Source organism: Rana temporaria, chromosome 13 (assembly GCF_905171775.1).
Source record: "Rana temporaria chromosome 13, aRanTem1.1, whole genome shotgun sequence".
In the NCBI taxonomy this organism is placed as follows: Eukaryota; Metazoa; Chordata; class Amphibia; order Anura; family Ranidae; genus Rana; species Rana temporaria.
Genome location: NC_053501.1, coordinates 1,379,982 through 1,399,535, shown reverse-complemented (window position 1 = coordinate 1,399,535; position 19,554 = coordinate 1,379,982). Strand labels below are relative to the sequence as shown.

Genomic DNA, 19,554 nt, shown 5'->3' with positions numbered 1-19,554 from the left:
GCAGCATCCACTCTGGGTTTCTTATTCCAAACCTCAGTTTCTTTGTTTTCAAAGGGAAATCTTCTCTTAAGAGATTTAGGAAGGAAGGGACCTTTTTCCGGGTCTTTCCATTCTTTCTTAACTGTGTCAGATAACACTTTATGGACAGGAAAAACTCTATGTTTGGAGTCATCCATACCCTGGTACATTTTATCATGGACTGATAGTTGTACTCTTTCCTCCTGAATGTCAAGGGTAGTGTAGATTGCACCTAAAAGTTCATCCACATCCTCCAGGGATAATTTATATTTAGAGGTTCTGCCTGCATCCTCTTCTTCCTCTTCCTCAGAGTCTACAAGTGAGGGAAGAGTACTTGTCCCCTCATCCCCAGAGTCCACCACTACCGGCCTGGAGGTGGAAGCTCTTGGGCTTGCTGGTGGTTGCTGGGGCTCAGTATGGACCGCACTCTGCACTAGCATGGATTTCACTGAACTAAGTGAGTCCGAGAGTTCCTTGACAGATGAAAATAATTCTTTAATTTGTTGAGAAGATTCCTCTTCAACTAGATCTTTAATACATGATCTACACATTGCTTTCTGCCAAGAGTCTCTCAAAGGGTTTTTACAGGAAGGACATTTCCTTTGGCTTGGTGGATTTGCTGGTTTAGATTTACTAGCAGTTTTCTCCTGAAACGAGAAATTAAACTGATTTAAATCAAAGCCCTATTGGCTAAGCAAGGGAAACCACCACCGTGCTAATACCACCACCAGAGTGAAAAATGTCCCCTTTAAGAAAAAGATAAGACATAGCAACCACCAGTGTTTCTGCTAGATGGCCCAGCATAAGCTTCCATCAGAGCAGAGCAGGCTCCCATGAGGAGGAAAACAACAAAACACAATAGTAAGCCCATAAGGATAAGAATAAAGGCACCATTGTACCCCTCTTACCTGGGCCTGACCGGTGCTGACGGCGCCTGCATCCGCCATCGCTGTGACTCTTTCCTCCATTGCAGAGAGACAGCTATAGAGGAAAACGCTGGGCTTTTTGAGTTTCCCGGGCTCCGCGTCATCAATAGGAGCCGGAAACGGAAGCGCCGGTCAGAGAACCCGCCCCCTAGTCCCTGCGTTCCAGGCGCCAGGAGCCACGAGCGCCACGCCTCCACAGGAAAGGCCGCGTCGCCGGCGTGACGTCACCCGCCAGACCGGGACCCGGAACCGACATGCAGGGCATGTTTCTTGTTAAAGAAAACGGTACCTGCCCGACCACCGGGGTCAAAACCTGCGGACTCCGGGCACCAGACGCAGCGTCCCCTATGGATCCTAAAGCTCCCGTGAGCAGGCGAGACCAGAGGACTCCGGAGCATCCCCCCTTAAAGGTACAGTGGAGAAGCTGGGATGGTTCAGTTACACCTTACAAAAAAGGCAAAATAATGAGGGAAAAGCCTGTCTCCAGCCTTGGAGAGAACGCAGCTCCCTGGCTCCAACCTGATGCTTCCACCATGGCGGAGGAAACACAATAACTGAAGCCATGGTGGAAGAGGAGGGATTTAAAGCCTGTGGGTGTTTCCTACAGAAGAGGCGGAGCTGCGCTCTCTCCAAGGTTGTCCTGAAAGGCGATTTGAGAAAACAAAACCAGACGCCTCAGTGAGGCCTGATTCCCTGTCAGAAAAAATACCCAGAGAGAGGCAGAGGGGGGAACAAGTGCAATTCCCACATCCCTCCAACACTCCCATCCTGACCCAAAACGCCTCAGGGACTGCCAGCACAGCATCCCTGGAGGCCGCAGGAACAGGGACACTAAGGGTTAACATCCCCTAGTACTGGCAGGCTCCACAGGACATCCCCCCAGCCGCCACAGAGAACAGGGAAACCCCCCCCCCGGAGGACTCACCGTCCGACCAGACCGCCGCTGCCGAGAGCCAAAAACGCTGCCTGTGCCGCGCCATCCAAAAGGAAAATGTGCAGAGCCGTACGCGCTGTCATCCTAGGCACAAGAGCTGTATCAAAATGGCCGCCAATATGTCTGCGGGCTCCGAGAAAATGGCCGCCGCAATTACAACTGCGCCATAAAACACTGCCGTCAGCGGCAAAATGGCGCCCGAAAACGGCGTTTTTTTCAAAAAACACACAGCAAAGCCCCAGTGACACACGCAGTACACAGGCCCACAGGACCCCCTCCGCACATATGGCAGCCCAGAAAAACACAGCACCCACAGCAGTAGCAGCCCCCAGGTCAGACTGAGCCCCCCAAGCGGGGCCCCCACCTCACGGCCGTCACCCAGAAACTGGGAAGGAGGGAGAGGAAAAAAAAAGGGAGAGAGGAAAGCAGGGCAAACCCTCAGTCGACCTCCCCAGGGGAAAAATTCCAGCCAGACCACTTACCTGAGCAAGAGGCCACTACTTACCCGTCCTGCGACCACCGGCTGGAGGTATCCCAGACAGATCCAACGTCCGCTAAACGGCATGGCTGTCGGCCAGACACACTGTGACAAGGCCATAAAGACCGGTCATATGTGTGCCCTAGAACCGAAGTTCCCCGGCCGCCCCTGGAGCAATGGGGCCTGTCGTGGACGTCCCAAAGCTGAGCTGAGGGCCGGCACACGCTCGAAGGCCGAACCTGGGGGGACTACAAGGGCCGAGGACCCAGCCTGTCACCCAGTCGGCTGTTGATAGAAGAATCACAGGATTCCAAAAAAAAATGCAGGAACAAAATAATAAAAAGCGAGAAAATCGCAAGAAAAAAATCTCCAGAGTACAGGAACTCCAGAGTGCCTGACTCTCCTGACGTTAGGCAGGAAAAAACTGAGGCTGTTAGAGCAGGGTGTGGGTTATACCGGGGGGGGGGGCCACGCCCCCTGGGAGGAGCTGCACTAAGGCTTGTGTTTGTCAACACTTTAAGCGCTTTTTTTCTGCCTAAACTCTCCTAGTAAAAGCGGATATAACCCTAATGTCAAAGAATGCTGTGTCCGTCTATGAACGAAAGAGAAATGTATATGTCCCCATGTGACAGATTCATTTTTAAATTAAGTGAATAAAAAGTGCCAGGAGGAATGTGACATGTCACATGACTTGTCATTGAGCGACCGCCATTTAACAGATGCAAACATTCATTGAACAGTAGCATAAAAAAATAAATAAATACACAACCCCTGATGGCGAAGAACAATATTCCCAATAAGAACGTCAGCATTTGAACCCAACCATACCTGTGGGACAGAGGCTTTCTTCCAGGGTCTGTTGGCGGATTGCACGCTCCAACAAACTGAATCCTTTCCAGCTTCACCCAAGTCTGATCTGAGGTCCTGTAGAACCCACCATGTTCCACCATCTAGAAAAAGAAAAAAAATACCTGAGGAAGCCATTACAGTGAAACGCGTTGATATCACGCACTTACTATATAGTTTTAACCAGATGGCACTTTTTTTTTTTAATATGACCTTGAAAAATTATGATTTTATATATTGAAACCCCCCCCTCCCATTTGTTGGCACATTCAAAGTCCCTTCCCCTGTGGATGGGGAGGTTCCCGTCCCCCCTTTGTTAGGGTGTGGTCCTCCCTCTTACAGGGTTAATGGTGTGGTCTGATATATTTTAGAGTGGGATGGCGCCACCATGAGGATAAATATATTCCGTCGTCAGGCTTGCATCTTCGTCATGGTTTGAGTAGCCATTCTCCAGAGACCTACATCAGAGAATGCAGCCTATCCAATCCCTAGAGAGCGGTGACGTCACTGAGAATGCAGCCTATCCATTCACTAGAGAGCGGTGACATCACTGAGAATGCAGCCTATCCAATCACTAGAATGCAATGACATCACAGAGAATGCAGCCTATCCAATCACTAGAGAGCGATGACGTCACTGAGAATGCAGCCTATCCAATCACTAGAGAGCGATGACATCACTGAGAATGCAGCCTATCCATTCACTAGAGAGCGGTGACATCACTGAGAATGCAGCCTATCCAATCACTAGAGAGCAGTGACATCACTGAGAATGCAGCCTATCTCACTAGAGAGCGGTGACGTCACTGAGAATGCAGCCTATCCAATCACTAGAGAGCGGTGACATCACTGAGAATGCAGCCTATCCAATCACTAGAGAGCGGTGACATCACTGAGAGTGCAGCCTATCCAATCACTAGAGAGCGGTGACATCACCGAGTCAAGAAGCCTATCCAATCACTAGAGAGCGATGACATCACTGAGAATGCAGCCTATCCAATCACTAGAGAGCGGTGACATCACTGAGAATACAGCCTATCCAATCACTAGAGAGCGGTGACATCACTGAGAATGCAGCCTATCCAATCACTAGAGAGCGGTGACATCACCGAGTTAAGAAGCCTATCCATTCAGATACAGATTGGGGGGTGCCAACAAGATAGGAAGATGAATTGGCAATCCCTACATGGTGGAACTGATAAATGCAAGGATGGGGCGTGGCTCCTCGTACCTGTCTGATGAAGGAGATGACTCTCTGGGTGCCGTATTTGTCCATGTCTGGCAAGTTGATTTCATCGCAGAACAGCACCAGCCACTTTCCAAGCTGGACAGGTGACAGGACCACGCCATTCGGTGTCCGCCGGTACTCGCAGTAATGATCGAAGGTCTTCAGCAGCAGCTCTGGAGTGGTGGCGCTGGAGAAGTTCAAGCCGACAACCTGCAGAGAGAAGACCTGTCATTCGAGGCCCCAGAGTTTTACAAGCACTGAAACGCGTAGCCTAGACAAGCTGATGGCCTCACCTCCATATCAGGCAGAGCTCTGAGAGCGCTGAACAGGGTCATGGTTTTGCCAGAGCCGGGAGGACCGCACAGCACCAGAGGTTTGTGTTCTGCCAGCCAGGTATACAGGAGGGCTTCGTGGCGCACGGTGTCCAGGGTGGGCACAACCACATCTGGCGCAGCAACTTTGTGAGTCTCAACCTCAATCTGTGGCACCTTCGTTTGCCACGGCTGCCATTCTCCGCTGATGGAAACCTAAAAAGAGAGAGTGCAGAACAAAATGTAAGTCTGTCCAAAAAAAGTCACAGCATCTCAAATCTTTCCATTACTGGAGCCTCACCTCATAGTCAATGATCGGTATGTTGGGCGCCATCGGGAGTGGGATGGTAGTAATCCGTCTGATGTATTCTCCAAGCTCCGCCCTCATCTTAAGACGTCCGTCCCCGGAGAACGACCACAGCACGGCGTAAATCAAGTAACGCTAGAACACAAGAGAATACGTTGAAGATCAAATCAATATTAAAACCAAAAATATTCATTAAAAAGATGAAATATAGAGGCGCACACAGCGTTTTAACTTAAAGACCGCGCCTATTTTTCAAACTTGTTGGTCACCAGTCATCTCTATGACCGTCGGAGGACCGGGCGCGACGTTATGACGCCTCGCCGGGGATTCCGGAAGTAAACAAAGAAGCAATTTATTTATTCCTATTAGAAGAAATGTAAACATCCCTTGTAATAGGAATATGACGTGACAGGTCCTCTTTACAGTGAGATATGGAAGGGGAGGGGTCAATAAGACCTCACATCTCACCTCTAGGCTAGGAAGCCACAAAGAAAAAAACGATCACGGTTTCCTAGCCGAAGCGGCGACTTTTTTTTTTTTTTAATGCAGAGGCCGGGCGTGACGTCAAAACATCGTATCCGGCTTCCGACGATCATAGAGACTCTGGCGACCATCTGGTCAACCGGAAATCTCTATGGTCAAGAACCGGGGCCGGCGGATCCATTCTTCGACTCGCCGATCCCTCAGGTGAGTCGGTAGAAGCATCAGAGGGTGGAGGATGGGACGTCTCCTCTCGCCGCCCGTAAGAACCATCAAGCGGCGGAACAACCCCTATGATCGTTCTTCTGGTGTAGGGGATCGCCGGCTGAAAACGGCAATATCTGAATGATGCCTGTAGCTCCTCCCACCATTCAGATATCCCCCCCACAAAGCCCAGGACGTCTTTAGACCTCCAGCCGTCGGCAAGTGGTTAAACATATTATTGGAAGCTCGCAAGATTTTTAGTTTACATTTAGAGCCGGTTCACACAGGGGCGACCTGTCAGGCGACTCAGCCGCCTGACAAGTGGCGGTCCGCAGTAGTTAAAGCGGGGGTTCACCCTAAAAAAAAAAAAAAAATTCTACCATGCCATCCAGCATATTAGCACGAGCTACAGTATGCCTTTATTTCTTTTTTTGGCGCCGTACTCACAGTTTAATCCCTTAGTAGGCATTCCTAGGCAGAGGGAAACATGATTGACGGCCGGCTATGGCGCGTCACGCTTCCCGAAAATAGCCGAAATAAGACTTGGCTCTTCACGGCGCCTGCGCAGTCCGCTCCTAGTCTGTGACACTGGCAGTGAAGGGGTTAATCAGGAGGGGGTGCTGGCTCCTAGTCTGTGCGCAGGCGCCGTAAAGAGCCGAGTCCTACTCCGGGAAGAGCGACGCGCCATAGCCGGCCGTCAATCATGTTCCCCTCTGCATAGGAACGCCCATTCCCCGCGGGTGTCTGAAATTTAACTAGGGGATTAAACCGAGTACGGTGCAACAAAAAAAATAAAAAAATAAAGGCATACTTTAGCTGACGCTAGTATGCTGAATGGCAAGGTAGAAACTTGTTTTTTAGGGTGAACCTCCGCTTTAATGGAACCGTTCTAATAGGAGTGACGAAAGTCGTTTCGACTTAGAAAAAGGTTCCTGCACGACTTTGGGGGCGACTTGCATGGACTTCAATACTGAAGTCATTTTGCACGTTGCCTCTCAAGTCGCCTTGAGATCGCTTTGCCGAGTCGCCCCCGAAGTCGTGCCGCCTGTGTGTGAACCGGCTCTTCGTTCAACCAATCCAGTAGGATAGTAAAAATATAAAGTAGGATTTGATTTGCTCCGGAGGAGGGAAAAATAAAAAATGTCACCTGTATGTAGCGTTCCAGTTGATCCACGGGCATGGGGAAGTCCGGGTGGTTGGCGTTGTACTGGGCGATGTTGCGGCAGGCCTGGTGCAGCATGGAGAAGAGGGAGCCCAAGCAGCGAAGACGAGTCAGGTCCATGATGTGCTCAAGCTTGAAGGCGTGCTCCAGAGCTTTGATCACCAACCCGTTGGATGTAAAATACGGCTGCAGTACCGTTGAGGCATCACGTTGGATCTGAAAAAGACAATATACACTTCTGAAACGCGCCAGCTACCCATGTGAAAAAAGACAATTTCCTATTTACTGGATATGTACCGTCCAGGTGTCCTTAACTCAATAAAGTTTTTATTTTTCCAATCCCATTTTGTAAATTGAGCCAGGCCCTTTTCTGCCCCCTGCAGCCTTCCTGCGGTAGTGCTTAGCCGTGGTCTCTGGGTGAACTTTGTGCCTATCCGGCCATTTGGATGCAATAGGGTAGGTGGTGAGTAGACTTAGTGATATGGGTGGGAGATGTTACATGCCGTGTCGCTTTCCCAGTCCAATATATCATGTGAATGTCGTTATTATAAAACAATTTTTAGTAACATTTGCCATCTTGAATATCTTTCTATTATTTCTAGAGCTATTTATACAGTTCTGGGTCACGATCATTTGCCCTGAAGAAGCCAATGTTTTGGTGAAACATGTAGGCACTACCTGATCTACAACTCCACCAGGCCTTTAAAAGGGGTTGTAAAGGTTCACGTTTTTTCACCTGAATGCATTCTATGCATTCAGGTGAAAAAACATTTAGAGTTTGCTGACCCCCCCCCCCCCAGCCCTGCCTTTACTTACCTGGGCCCTTGAAAGACCCGCGTCGTGAACGAGGAGGCTTCTCAACTGGGCTTTTCGGCTCACTCATTGGATGACTGATGGCACCGCAGCGGCTGGCTCCTGCTGCCGTCAATCAAACCAATGACGTGGTGCGCCCGGGGGTGGGGCCGAGCCGCTGGCTGTATCACGGGAGAGGGCCCACAAGCTAACACCCTTGGGAGAGAGCTTCCCATGAAGGGGGTTGGCCGATCAGGGGAGGAGCCGAGACAGCCGTCATAGGGAACCATGATCAGTGACGTCAAACGTCGAATCGCAAAAAGGAGCCCGGTCCTTTACCTGCATAATGGTCCGGGGCTGAAGTGGTTAAAATATTTCTTAAATGTATTTGTTATTTGTATAAGGCACTGTTATAATCCCCACCTTCACAATATACACTTGTAAAAACTTGCCAGCTACCCATAAAAAAATAAAAAAAATAAGAAAAAATATAATAATCTAAAATGCATGCATAGTTGCCTCAAAAAAGTTAAAATATATAAATAAAATTAAAAAACGACCAAAGGATTTTATTCTGGTCATTAAAAAGTGATGTTCCAGCAATGTTTTGAATAGAGAAAGGAACAGGAAGAATCTCATTTCCTGTCTGAGTGACATCACAGAATGTGAAAGGAAATCAAAAAAATCGCAAAAAAATCTCCAGAGCACATGGGCTCCAGAAAGGCCATGTCTTCTCCTAACGCTAGGCAGAAAAAAAAACGGAGGCTGGATGTTCCAGAGAGTGGGATGTACCCAGGGAACACGCCCCCTGGGAGGTGCTGTACTGAGAGAAGTGTTTTTAACACTTAAAGTGCCGTTTTTCTGCCTAGTCTCTCCTGAAAGGAAGGTATATAACCCTAAGGTCAATGCTGCTGTGTCCGTCCATGAACGGAAGAGAAATAAAATGAAGGGCGGCTGTGCTCACCTGTAGCATTGGTGAAGCGGATTCTTCCCCTTCGTCCTCCATGCCCTTCCTTCTGCGGGAAGCCTCGTCCTCTCCCTCATCCAGCGGAATACTGCGCATGCGGGCCAGGAAATGGTTGAAAATCATGTCGGTGCTCAGGACGTCCTCACTGAACCAGACCATGCCGCATCTGGACACGGTGGCCAAAGTCGCGTACTTCAGGTCCTGGACTTCAAACATGATCCGAACCTGGAAATGAACCAATCGCAATACGAGATTATTCAGTGCTATCGCAACACCAAATACCAGGGATCCTCAAACTACGGCCCTCCAGCAGTTGCGGAACTACACATCCCATGAGGCTTTGTAAAACTCTGACATTCACCGACATGACCGGGCATGATGGGAATTGTGGTTCCTGAACCACTGGAGGGCCGTAGTTTGAAGACCCATGCCCAATACATTCAGGCTAACAAAAAACAAAAAAAAACACACAACTCTTTGTAACACAGCTGCCAGCTTGGAGTAATGCCCGGTACACACGATCCGATTATCAGACGAACGATCATCCGTTTTTTTTTTTGTATGCTAATCTCACGTTGAATCTGATGAGTTTACTAAAGTCGCGAAAATTCTCGTACGACAGAATATAAAAAAATAAATAAATAAATAAATAAATAAAAAAAAAAATCGGAAGCGATGTCATGTGTTGTAATGCATTTGTATTGCATTTTCAAACGACAGCTGTACTAAAGCCCCGTGAGTGAGAAACATATAGCGCAACACATGCAAACTGAATCGCCTCTGGGCGATCCGAAAATCGTACGAAAAATGCCGCTTTCGAAACGATCGTACGATAATCGGATCGTTAGTACAGAGCTTTCGAGAGCCGATCAGGACAGTTCATCTGATTTTATTCTATCGGACATGCACGGAATTTTTTCGTACGATGCCAGATCGTACGATTTTAGTTTAATCAGTACAGCCGTCGTTCGAAAATGCAATACAAATGCATTACAACACATGACATCACTTCTGAATTTTTATTCTGCCGTACGAGACTTTGTGACTTTAGTAAACTCATTAGATTCGATGTGAGATTAACATAGAAAAAAAAAAACGGACGATCATTTGTCCGATAATCGGATAGTGTGTAACGGGAATGATTAAACGAAAATCGTACGATCTGGCACCGTACGAAAAAAAAATTCCGTGCATGTCCGATAGGATAAAATCGGATGAACTGTCCTGATCGGCTCTCGAAAGCTCTGTACTAACGATCAGATTATCGTACGATTTTCGGATCGTGTGTACGGGGCTTTAGTTTGTCCAAGAGATGGACAACTACAAACATCTGGCTAGGAGTAGCAAAATATATATATATATATATATAAAAGTTTTTTATATACACACACACACATAAAAAAAAAAAAAAAAAGGCTTAACACTGCGCTAGAAAGAATAAAATAAAAAAACTACCACAAATGAGTGGTAAAGGAAGCTGCCGGCACAATAGTCTGCAGTACAAAACTCAAATATAGAATATAAAAAGAAAGTGCAGCACTAAAATATATATATTTTTGAAGGCATCCGTCAGCCTGGTCCAGAACTGTTCAATTTGCTTTTTTTTTTTTCGGAGTTCCGCCAAATTTATTTTATTTTTTTGAAAGTCACCTGCTACAAATACTGCAGCTGCTGCCTTTTAGTATAAGGACACTTAGGGCCCTTTCACATGGAGCGGATCAGTAATGATCCACCTCCGTGTGTCCGCAAAGCTCAGCGGGGATCTTCCGTAAAATCCCCGCTGAGCTGGCAGGGCGGTCCCTGCACACTGTGCAGGGACCGCCCTGTTTTTCCTCCGCTCTCCCCTATGGGGGATCAGACGAACACGGACCGAATGTCCATATTCATCCGATCCGGCAGATGGAAGAAAAATAGGATTTCTTCCGTCTGCAAATGCGGATCTTTGCGGAGGCGGACAAATTATGGGTGTCAGCGGATGTTCATCCACTGACACCCGTAATCACATAGGTACCCATATATGTCCCGTTTTCATCCGCAAACGGACGGATAAAAATGCGGACATACGGTCCGCTAGTGTGAAAGGGCCCTTACCTGTCAAGCGCGCCAGTGATGTCGGCACCCAAAGCCGATCTGTCCCTCAGCTGTCGGGGTGCTGCCGCCGCCATCCTCGGTAAGAGAATCAGGAAGTGAAGCCTTGCGGCTCCACACCCTGGTTCCCTACTGGCCATGCATAAGTCGTGCTGCGTGATCCCACTGGTCCAGACTGTCTTCTGGGACCTGTGTCTCCCAGAAGATGGAGGAGGCGCTGGACGTGGCGTAGATACTGCAGCTATCTATCCCCAGAAGTGGGAGCAAATGCCTGTATTAGACAGGTATCTGCTCCCTCCCCCCCCCTGAAAGGTGCCAAATGTGACACCGGGGGGGGGGGCTTTCATCTTTTGGAATTTAACCTCGAGAGCCGAGGGACAGATCGGCTTTGGGTGACATCGCTGGCGCGCTCGACAGGTAAGCGTCCATATACTAAAAGTCAGCAGCTGCAGGATTTGTAGCAGATGACTTTCAAAAAAATAAAAATAAATTCGGCGGAACTCCGAAAAAAAAAAAAGCCAAATTGAACCGTTCTGGACCAGGCTGAATGATGCCTTCAAATATATATATTTTTTGCATAAATCCTTACATTGGGTGGCAGGCTGAGACGCTCTCCATTGGGAAGAGTGAGAAGTTTGTTGTCATCCAGGACAGAATTCAGATTCTCAACCCACTCGGGATCCACATCGCCATCAAAGATGATCCACTGGCGCTTCTGAAGCTCTCCTCGCACATTGTCGATGATCCTACAAACCAGACATGTTTAGGTTATTAAAAGGTCTCCTGAACATTTAATTTCTCCTTCAATAAAAAGGGACCATCGGGGGTGTAAAAAAAAGGGACCCTCGGGGGTGTAAAAAAAAGGGACCCTCGGGGGTGTAAAAAAAAGGGACCCTCGGGGGTGTAAAAAAAAGGGACCCTCGGGGGTGTAAAAAAAAGGGACCCTCGGGGGTGTAAAAAAAAGGGACCCTCGGGGGTGTAAAAAAAAGGGACCCTCGGGGGTGTAAAAAAAAGGGACCCTCGGGGGTGTAAAAAAAAGGGACCCTCGGGGGTGTAAAAAAAAGGGACCCTCGGGGGTGTAAAAAAAAGGGACCCTCGGGGGTGTAAAAAAAAGGGACCCTCGGGGGTGTAAAAAAAAGGGACCCTCGGGGGTGTAAAAAAAAGGGACCCTCGGGGGTGTAAAAAAAAGGGACCCTCGGGGGTGTAAAAAAAAGGGACCCTCGGGGGTGTAAAAAAAAGGGACCATCGGGGGTGTAAAAAAAAGGGACCATCGGGGGTGTAAAAAAAAGGGACCATCGGGGGTGTAAAAAAAAGGGACCATCGGGGGGGTAAAAAAAAGGGACCATCGGGGGTGTAAAAAAAAGGGACCATCGGGGGTGTAAAAAAAAGGGACCATCGGGGGTGTAAAAAAAAGGGACCATCGGGGGTGTAAAAAAAAGGGACCATCGGGGGTGTAAAAAAAAGGGACCATCGGGGGTGTAAAAAAAAGGGACCATCGGGGGTGTAAAAAAAAGGGACCATCGGGGGTGTAAAAAAAAGGGACCATCGGGGGTGTAAAAAAAAGGGACCATCGGGGGTGTAAAAAAAAGGGACCATCGGGGGTGTAAAAAAAAGGGACCGTCGGGGGTGTAAAAAAAAGGGACCGTCGGGGGTGTAAAAAAAAGGGACCGTCGGGGGTGTAAAAAAAAGGGACCGTCGGGGGTGTAAAAAAAAGGGACCGTCGGGGGTGTAAAAAAAAGGGACCGTCGGGGGTGTAAAAAAAAGGGACCGTCTGGGGTAAAAAAGGGACCGTCTGGGGTAAAAAAGGGACCGTCTGGGGTAAAAAAGGGACCGTCTGGGGTAAAAAAGGGACCGTCTGGGGTAAAAAAGGGACCGTCTGGGGTAAAAAAGGGACCGTCTGGGGTAAAAAAGGGACCGTCTGGGGTAAAAAAGGGACCATCTGGGGTAAAAAAGGGACCATCTGGGTCTACACTCGCTTCGGACGACAACTAATCTAAGATTGAAAGTTTGCGGTCAGATCAGCTGCTCTAAAAAATAGATCGATCTAAATTCGGCCCATTTAGCAGGAACCTGCTGAACTCTGATCCATGTGTGGCCACCGCCGCTCAACGGAAGTCAATCAACTTCTATTAAACAGACAAAGCCGCTTAACCCCTTCAATACCGGGCTTTAACACCCACCTCCATACCGGGCCTATTCTGGCACTTCTCTCCTTCATGTACAAATCATTCTTTTGCTAGAAAATTACTCAGAACCCCCCAAACATTATGTTTTTTAGCAGACACCCTAGGGAATAAAATGGCGGTCATTGCAACTTTTTATCTTGCACGGTATTTGCTCAATAATTTTTCAAATGCCTTTTTTTTATAAAAAAAATGGTTTCATGAATTAAAAAAACAAAACAAAAAAAAAAAAACAGTAAAGTTAGCCCAATTTTTTTGTAAAATATGAAAGATGTTACGCCAAGTAAATAGATACCCAACATGTCATGCTTTAAAATTTCGCACACTTATGGAATGGCGCCAAACTTCGTTAAAAATCGCCATAGGCGACGCTTTACATTTTTTACAGGTTACCAGTTTAGAGTTACAGAGAAGGTCTAGCGCTAGAATTGTTGCTCTCACTCCAACGCACGCAGCGACACCTAACATATGTGGTTTGAACGACATTTACATACGTGGGCGGGACTTACGTGTGCGTTCGCTTCTAAACGCGAGCTACCGGGGACAGGGCAGTTTTAATTAAAACATTTTTTTTAATTTTACTTATTTATTTTTTTACACTTTTTTTTTCGATCGATTTTATTCCTATTTCAAGGAATGTAAACATCCCTTGTAATAGGAATGGTGTGTAACAGGTCCTCTTTATGGAGAGATGGTCAATAAGACCTCCCCCTCCCCCCACATCTCTCCTCCAGGCTGGAAAGAATGAGATGGTGAAAAAAAAAATAATTCACGGATCTTATTCTTACTAGCCGCAATTGCGGTTTGTTTACTTACGGGTACATGGGCGTGACGTCATCACATCGTGCCCGGGCCTCCGATGGTCATAGAGATGACTGGGTGTTGCAATACTTTGTCACACTGTATTTGCACAGCGGTTTTACAAGGAAAAAATACACTTAACAGAAAAAAATTAAATAAGACACCAGTAACAATAGCCCAATTTTTTTTTTTATAATGTGAAAGATAATGTTACGCCAAGTAAATTGATACCCAACACGTCGCGCTTCAAAATTGCGTCCGCTCGTGTAATGGCGACAAACTTTTACCCTTTAAAATCTCCATAGGCGACGTTTAAAAAAAAAAATCTACAGGTTGCATGTTTTGAGTTAGAGGAGGTCTAGGGCTAGAATTATTGCTCTCGCTCTACCAATCGCGGCGATACCTCGCGGCGGGGCGCAGTATCGGATCTGGCATCGGGGGCATTTGCGGGAGTACAAGTACTCCCGCAAATGCTCACTATCGGTGCCGATACCGGTATCGGGACAACCCTAATTTTCGGGGTAGGTCTTCATTTCGGGGAAACGCGGTAGTAGCTGGCATGTTTTCTAACCCTCCCCCCCCCCCCATACGCCTGACAGATTCCTGAACACTTACTTTCTGAGAACGTGGGTGAACAGCCCATCAGTCCATTCTCTGGTGTTAGGGTCCAAGGTGCCGTACAGATGGTCCTTGCTGATTGCTTTGGGATCGATGATGTGAGCAACTCCCTCTACGCCTTCCAATCGTTCCAAGGCTTTCAGCAACACCCTCCAGGCCATACTCTTGCCGCTGCCGGAGGGGCCGACCATCATCAGGCCGTGGTTGATTTGAGTAATTTGGTAGAGTTGAAGAACCTAAGAGGAAAAATATAATATGAGTGCACATTCTGTCCTATGGCAGCATTTTCCTCATAGCAGACCTGTAGCACTGGTGACATGTGACATGGCAGGACTTACACCTGCCAGAGTTAGGGGGAGCGCCTGTTCTGTCCACCAGACGTATATTCCGATTATCCGTTTTATTTTCACAAGACAATCATATGTGGCGTGCAGGCTCCATTTTGTGTTCTTTGTTGGTTTTGCTTCAGTTCTGTTTATTTAATTACTGTGTGTGTGCAGTTAACCACTTAAGGACCCCCTACCGACGATATACGTCGGCAGAATGGCACGGCTGGGCACATCCACGTACATGTACGTGGCTCTTAAAGCCCAGCCATGGGTTCGCGTGCACGCAATCCGATCGCCGCTGGAGTCCCACGAACAGTCTCCAGAGCTGAAGAACGGGGAGAGCCGTTCTTCACTGTGGCGGCTGCATCAATCGAGTGATCCCTTTTATAGGGAGACTCGATCGATGACGTCACACCTACAGCCACACCCCCCTACAGTTGTAAACACACACTAGGTGAAACATAACTCCTTCAGCACCCCCTGTGGTTAACTCCCAAACTGCAACTGTCATTTTCACAATAAACAATGCAATTTAAATGCATTTTTTGCTGTGAAAATGACAATGGTCCCAAAAATGTGTCAAAATTGTCCGAAGTGTCCACCATAATGTCGCAGTCACGAAAAAAATCGCTGATCGCCACCATTAGTAGTAAAAAAATAATAATTAATAAAAATCCATTAAAATATCCCCTATTTTGTAAACGCTATAAATTTTGCACAAAACCAATCGATAAACGCTTATTGCGATTTTTTTTTTTACCAAAAATATGTAGAAGAATATGTATCGGCCTAAACTGAGGGAAAAAAATTTTTTATATATTTTTTGGGGATATTTATTATAGCAAAAAGTAAAAAATAGATTTTTTTTAAAAATTGTCGCTCTATTTTTGTTTATAGCACAAAAAATAAAAAACGCAGATGTGATCAAATACCACCAAAAGAAAGCTCTATTTGTTGGAAAAAAAGGACGCCAATTTTGTTTGGGAGCCACGTCGCACGACCGTGCAATTGTCTGTTAAAGCGAAGCAGTGCCGAATCGCAAAAACTGGCCGGGTGCTTTAGCTGCCTAAAGGTCCGGGTCTAAGGAAGTTGTTAGTAAGCAGGGAATTCTAGGTAGAATCTTCACAGGAAGTGAACAGCCACCATTCTTTGAGAAGACACTGCAGGGAGCAGGACATGTCTTGCTCAATCTATCGCCATCACCCCTTAGAGAACTTAAAACGTTTTTACTTTCTCATCTTGTATATCGTTGTTTCTGCAATGTATGCTGTATTGTATGCAATAGTGTACTTATTATTGAGGTCCATTTGTTATTCTGTAGTTTCACCTGGCTTGTTCTAATAAAACTGAGACCAAAGAAATATGGTATCTGAAGTTTATGGGATAAGAAGGTTTAGCTGAATGTCCTTGAGACATAACAGCGCCTGGTCACTTGTACTACAACCTTAACACTCTGAAAAGAATGAGAATGAAGGATCCCGCCTGCTAACAGCAACACGCACATTATATATTACATAGTAGGTGAGGTTGAAAAAAAAGTCCATCCTATGTGTGCGATTATATATATCAGTATTACATTGTATATCCCTGTATGTTGTGGTTGTTCAGGTGATCTAATAGTTTCTTGAAACCATTGATGCTCCCCGCCGAGACCACCGCCTGTGGAAGGGAATGCCACATCCTTGCCGCTCTTACAGTAAAGAACCCTCTACGTAGTTTAGGGTTAACCCTCTTTTCTTTTAATTTTAATGAGTGGCCACATGCCTTATTAAACTCCCTTCCGTGGAAAAAGTTTTCTCCCCATCGTGGTGTCACCAGTACGGTATTTGTACATTGAAATCATCGCCCCTCTCATCGTCTTCTCCAGAGAGAATAAGTTCAGTGCTCACAACCTTTCCTCATCACTAATATCCTCCAGACCCTTTATTAGCGTTGTTCTTTGTACTCTCTCCATTTCCAGTACATCCTTCCTGAGGACTGGTACCCAGAACTGGACGGCATACTCCAGGTGCGGCCGGACCAGAGTCTTGTAGAGGGGAGAATTATCGTTTTATCTCTGGAGTGGATCACCTTTTTAATGCCAATATTCTGTTAGCTTTGTTCGCAGCAGCTTGGCATTGCTGATCCCATCTACTAGGACCCCCCCCCCCCCCAGGTTCTTTTCCATCCTAGATCCCCCAGAGGTTCTTCCCCCATTGATGAGCCCATCATCTACTAGGACCCCCAGGTCTTTCTCCATCCTAGAACCCCCCAGAGGTTCCCACCCCATACCTGAGCTCCTCCCCTCCCCCATTGATGAGCCCATCATCTACTAGGACCCCCAGGTCCTTTTCCATCCTAGATCGCCCCAGAGGTTCTCCACCCATACCTGAGCTCCTTCCCTCCCCCATTGATGAGCCCATCATCTACTAGGACCCCCAGGTCCTTTTCCATCCTAGATCCCCCCCCCATACCTGAGCTCCTCCCCCACTGATGAGCCCATCATCTACTAGAACCTCCAGGTCCTTTTCTATCCTAGATTCCCCCAGAGGTTCTCCCCCCATACCTGAGCTCCTCCCCTCCCCCATTGATGAGCCCATCATCTACTAGGACCCCCAGGTCCTTTTCTATCCTAGATCCCCCTAGAGGTTCTCCCCCCATACCTGAGCTCCTCCCCCATTGATGAGCCCATCATCTACTAGGACCCTCAGGTCCTTTTCCATCCTAGATCCCCCCAGAGGTTCTCCCCCAGTGTATAGCTTGCATTCAGATTTTTGCCACCCAAATGCATTATTTTACATTTCTGTACATTGAACCTCATTTGACATGTAGTTGCCCCCCCCCCCCCCATTAATTTGTTCAGATCTTTTCGCAAGGTTTCCACATCCTGCGGAAGTTATTGCCCCGCTTAGCATCGTCCACTAATACAGAGATTGCATTGCTTACCCCATCCTCCAGGTCGTCTATGAACAAATTAAATAGGATTGGTCCCAGCACAGAACCCTGGGGGACCCCACTACCCACCCCTGACCATTCCGAGTACTATATATAAATAAAATACCTGCCTGCTCACAATATCACAGCAGAGCTTTAGTTCCGCTTTGAACAAGCAGCATTTTGAATAATAAAAGTTTCCCTCCATTACCTTCTCCACCCACATGCTGCCCACGTCTTCTCCATCCCCGTAGGTCATGTACATCTCCTGGCAGACTTTCTTCAGCTCTTCCCGAAGCGCGGTCATTTCCCCGCGGTGGTATGGGATACCGGGGAAGACATCGGAAAGAAGCGAAAACAGAAGCGGGATGTCTTCTGCCACAAGCTTGGGCACCATGGTCTCACAGACACTCTGAATCAGAATCTGAGGAAGAGAAGAAAAATCGCAAAATTACCGAACTTCTGTCCGATTTCACAAAGCCGGGAGAATGGAGACGATTGATAAAGGTCATACCTCTTGCTCAGGCAAATGTTCCGCAACTTCTCCTTCAACGGCGGCCTCTCCGCGTTCCTCCTTCTCCTTTTTGATCTTCTGAATGCGCTCTCTCTTGACGTTGCCGGCGCTCACCAAGACGCTCTTCAAAGCTCGCAGCCCAAAGTCGTAGTGGCTCTGAGAAGACAGCTGTTCATCACACAACCTATGGGGGGGGGGAATTTGGATGTAAAATGTTTTGTCAAGGTTCTCATTCATAACCATTAGAGTCGCACTGTATTTTGGTCTGTCATTCCACCGCTTATCCAAGTAGCTTATCCAGTTACTGAGGCAACTCCATCGACTTTAACCGCCTTCTGACCGCCTCCTGTACTTATACCTCGGCAGAATTGCATGGCTGCGCAAAGCAACGTACCGGTATGTTACCTTGAATTTGCTGCCGTGCGGGCACGCGCCCCTGACGCAAGCTCCGTGACCGTGGGACCCGGACTCTATGTCCACCGGTGTCCTGCAATCGTGTCACGGAGCTGCAGAACAGGGAGATGCCTGTGTAAACACTGTTCTGCCTAGTGACAGGACACTGATCTACTGCTTTCCGTAATTGGGATCAGTGATCACCGTCTTGTCATTTGTAGCCCAGCCCCCCCGCTCACAGTCCGAATCACTCCCTAGGACACACTTAACCCCTTCCTCGCCCCCTTTCGTTTACCCCTTCCCTGACCGTGTCATTTACACAGTAATAAGTGCATTTTAGTTTAGCACCGATTGCTATATAAATTACACTGGTCCCATAATAGCGTCAAAAGCATCTGATGTGTCCACCATAATGTCACAGTCCCAATAAAAAAAAAAAAAAAAATCCATAAATCTACTCCCCATTTTGTAGACGCTATAACTTTTGCGCAAACCAGAAGCTTATTGCAATTTTTATTACCAAACATATGTAGAAGAATACGTATCGACCCAAACTTAGATTTTTGTATACCATACTATTGTCCTCCATGCTACTACTATAATGTATATACCCTATTGTCCTCCATACTATTACTATAATGTATATACCCCATTGTCCTCTATACTATTACTATAATGTATATACCCTATTGTCCTCTATACTATTACTATAATGTATATACCCTATTGTCCTCCATACTATTACTATAATGTATATACCCTACTCTCCTCCATACTATTACTATAATGTACATACCCTATTGTCCTCCATACTATTACTATAATGTATATACCCCACTGTCCTCCATACTATTACTACAATGTATATACCCTACTCTCCTCCATACTATTACTATAATGTATATACCCCACTGTCCTCCATACTATTACTATAATGTACATACCCCATTGTCCTCCATACGATTACTACAATGTATATACCCCATTGTCCTCCATACTATTACTATAATGTATATACCCCATTGTCCTCCATACTATTACTATAATGTATATACCCCATTGT

At 47.0% G+C, this 19,554-nt stretch overlaps 1 protein-coding gene across 2 annotated transcripts in view; it reads right to left on the bottom strand.

The window, feature by feature from the left end:
* The window catches only part of DYNC1H1 (dynein cytoplasmic 1 heavy chain 1), a 121,050-nt gene that overhangs the window by 64,474 nt on the left and 37,022 nt on the right, over positions 1-19,554 (bottom strand). For both annotated transcript variants that reach the window (XM_040332865.1, XM_040332866.1), the window contains exons 31-40: positions 18,099-18,282; positions 17,796-18,008; positions 14,340-14,578; positions 11,330-11,486; positions 8,650-8,877; positions 6,879-7,109; positions 5,042-5,182; positions 4,723-4,956; positions 4,433-4,639; positions 3,185-3,306 (exon numbers count right to left, since the gene is read on the bottom strand). In XM_040332865.1, the coding sequence (XP_040188799.1) occupies positions 3,185-3,306; positions 4,433-4,639; positions 4,723-4,956; positions 5,042-5,182; positions 6,879-7,109; positions 8,650-8,877; positions 11,330-11,486; positions 14,340-14,578; positions 17,796-18,008; positions 18,099-18,282 (1,956 nt within the window). The remainder of the gene's footprint in view (positions 1-3,184; positions 3,307-4,432; positions 4,640-4,722; positions 4,957-5,041; positions 5,183-6,878; positions 7,110-8,649; positions 8,878-11,329; positions 11,487-14,339; positions 14,579-17,795; positions 18,009-18,098; positions 18,283-19,554) is intronic.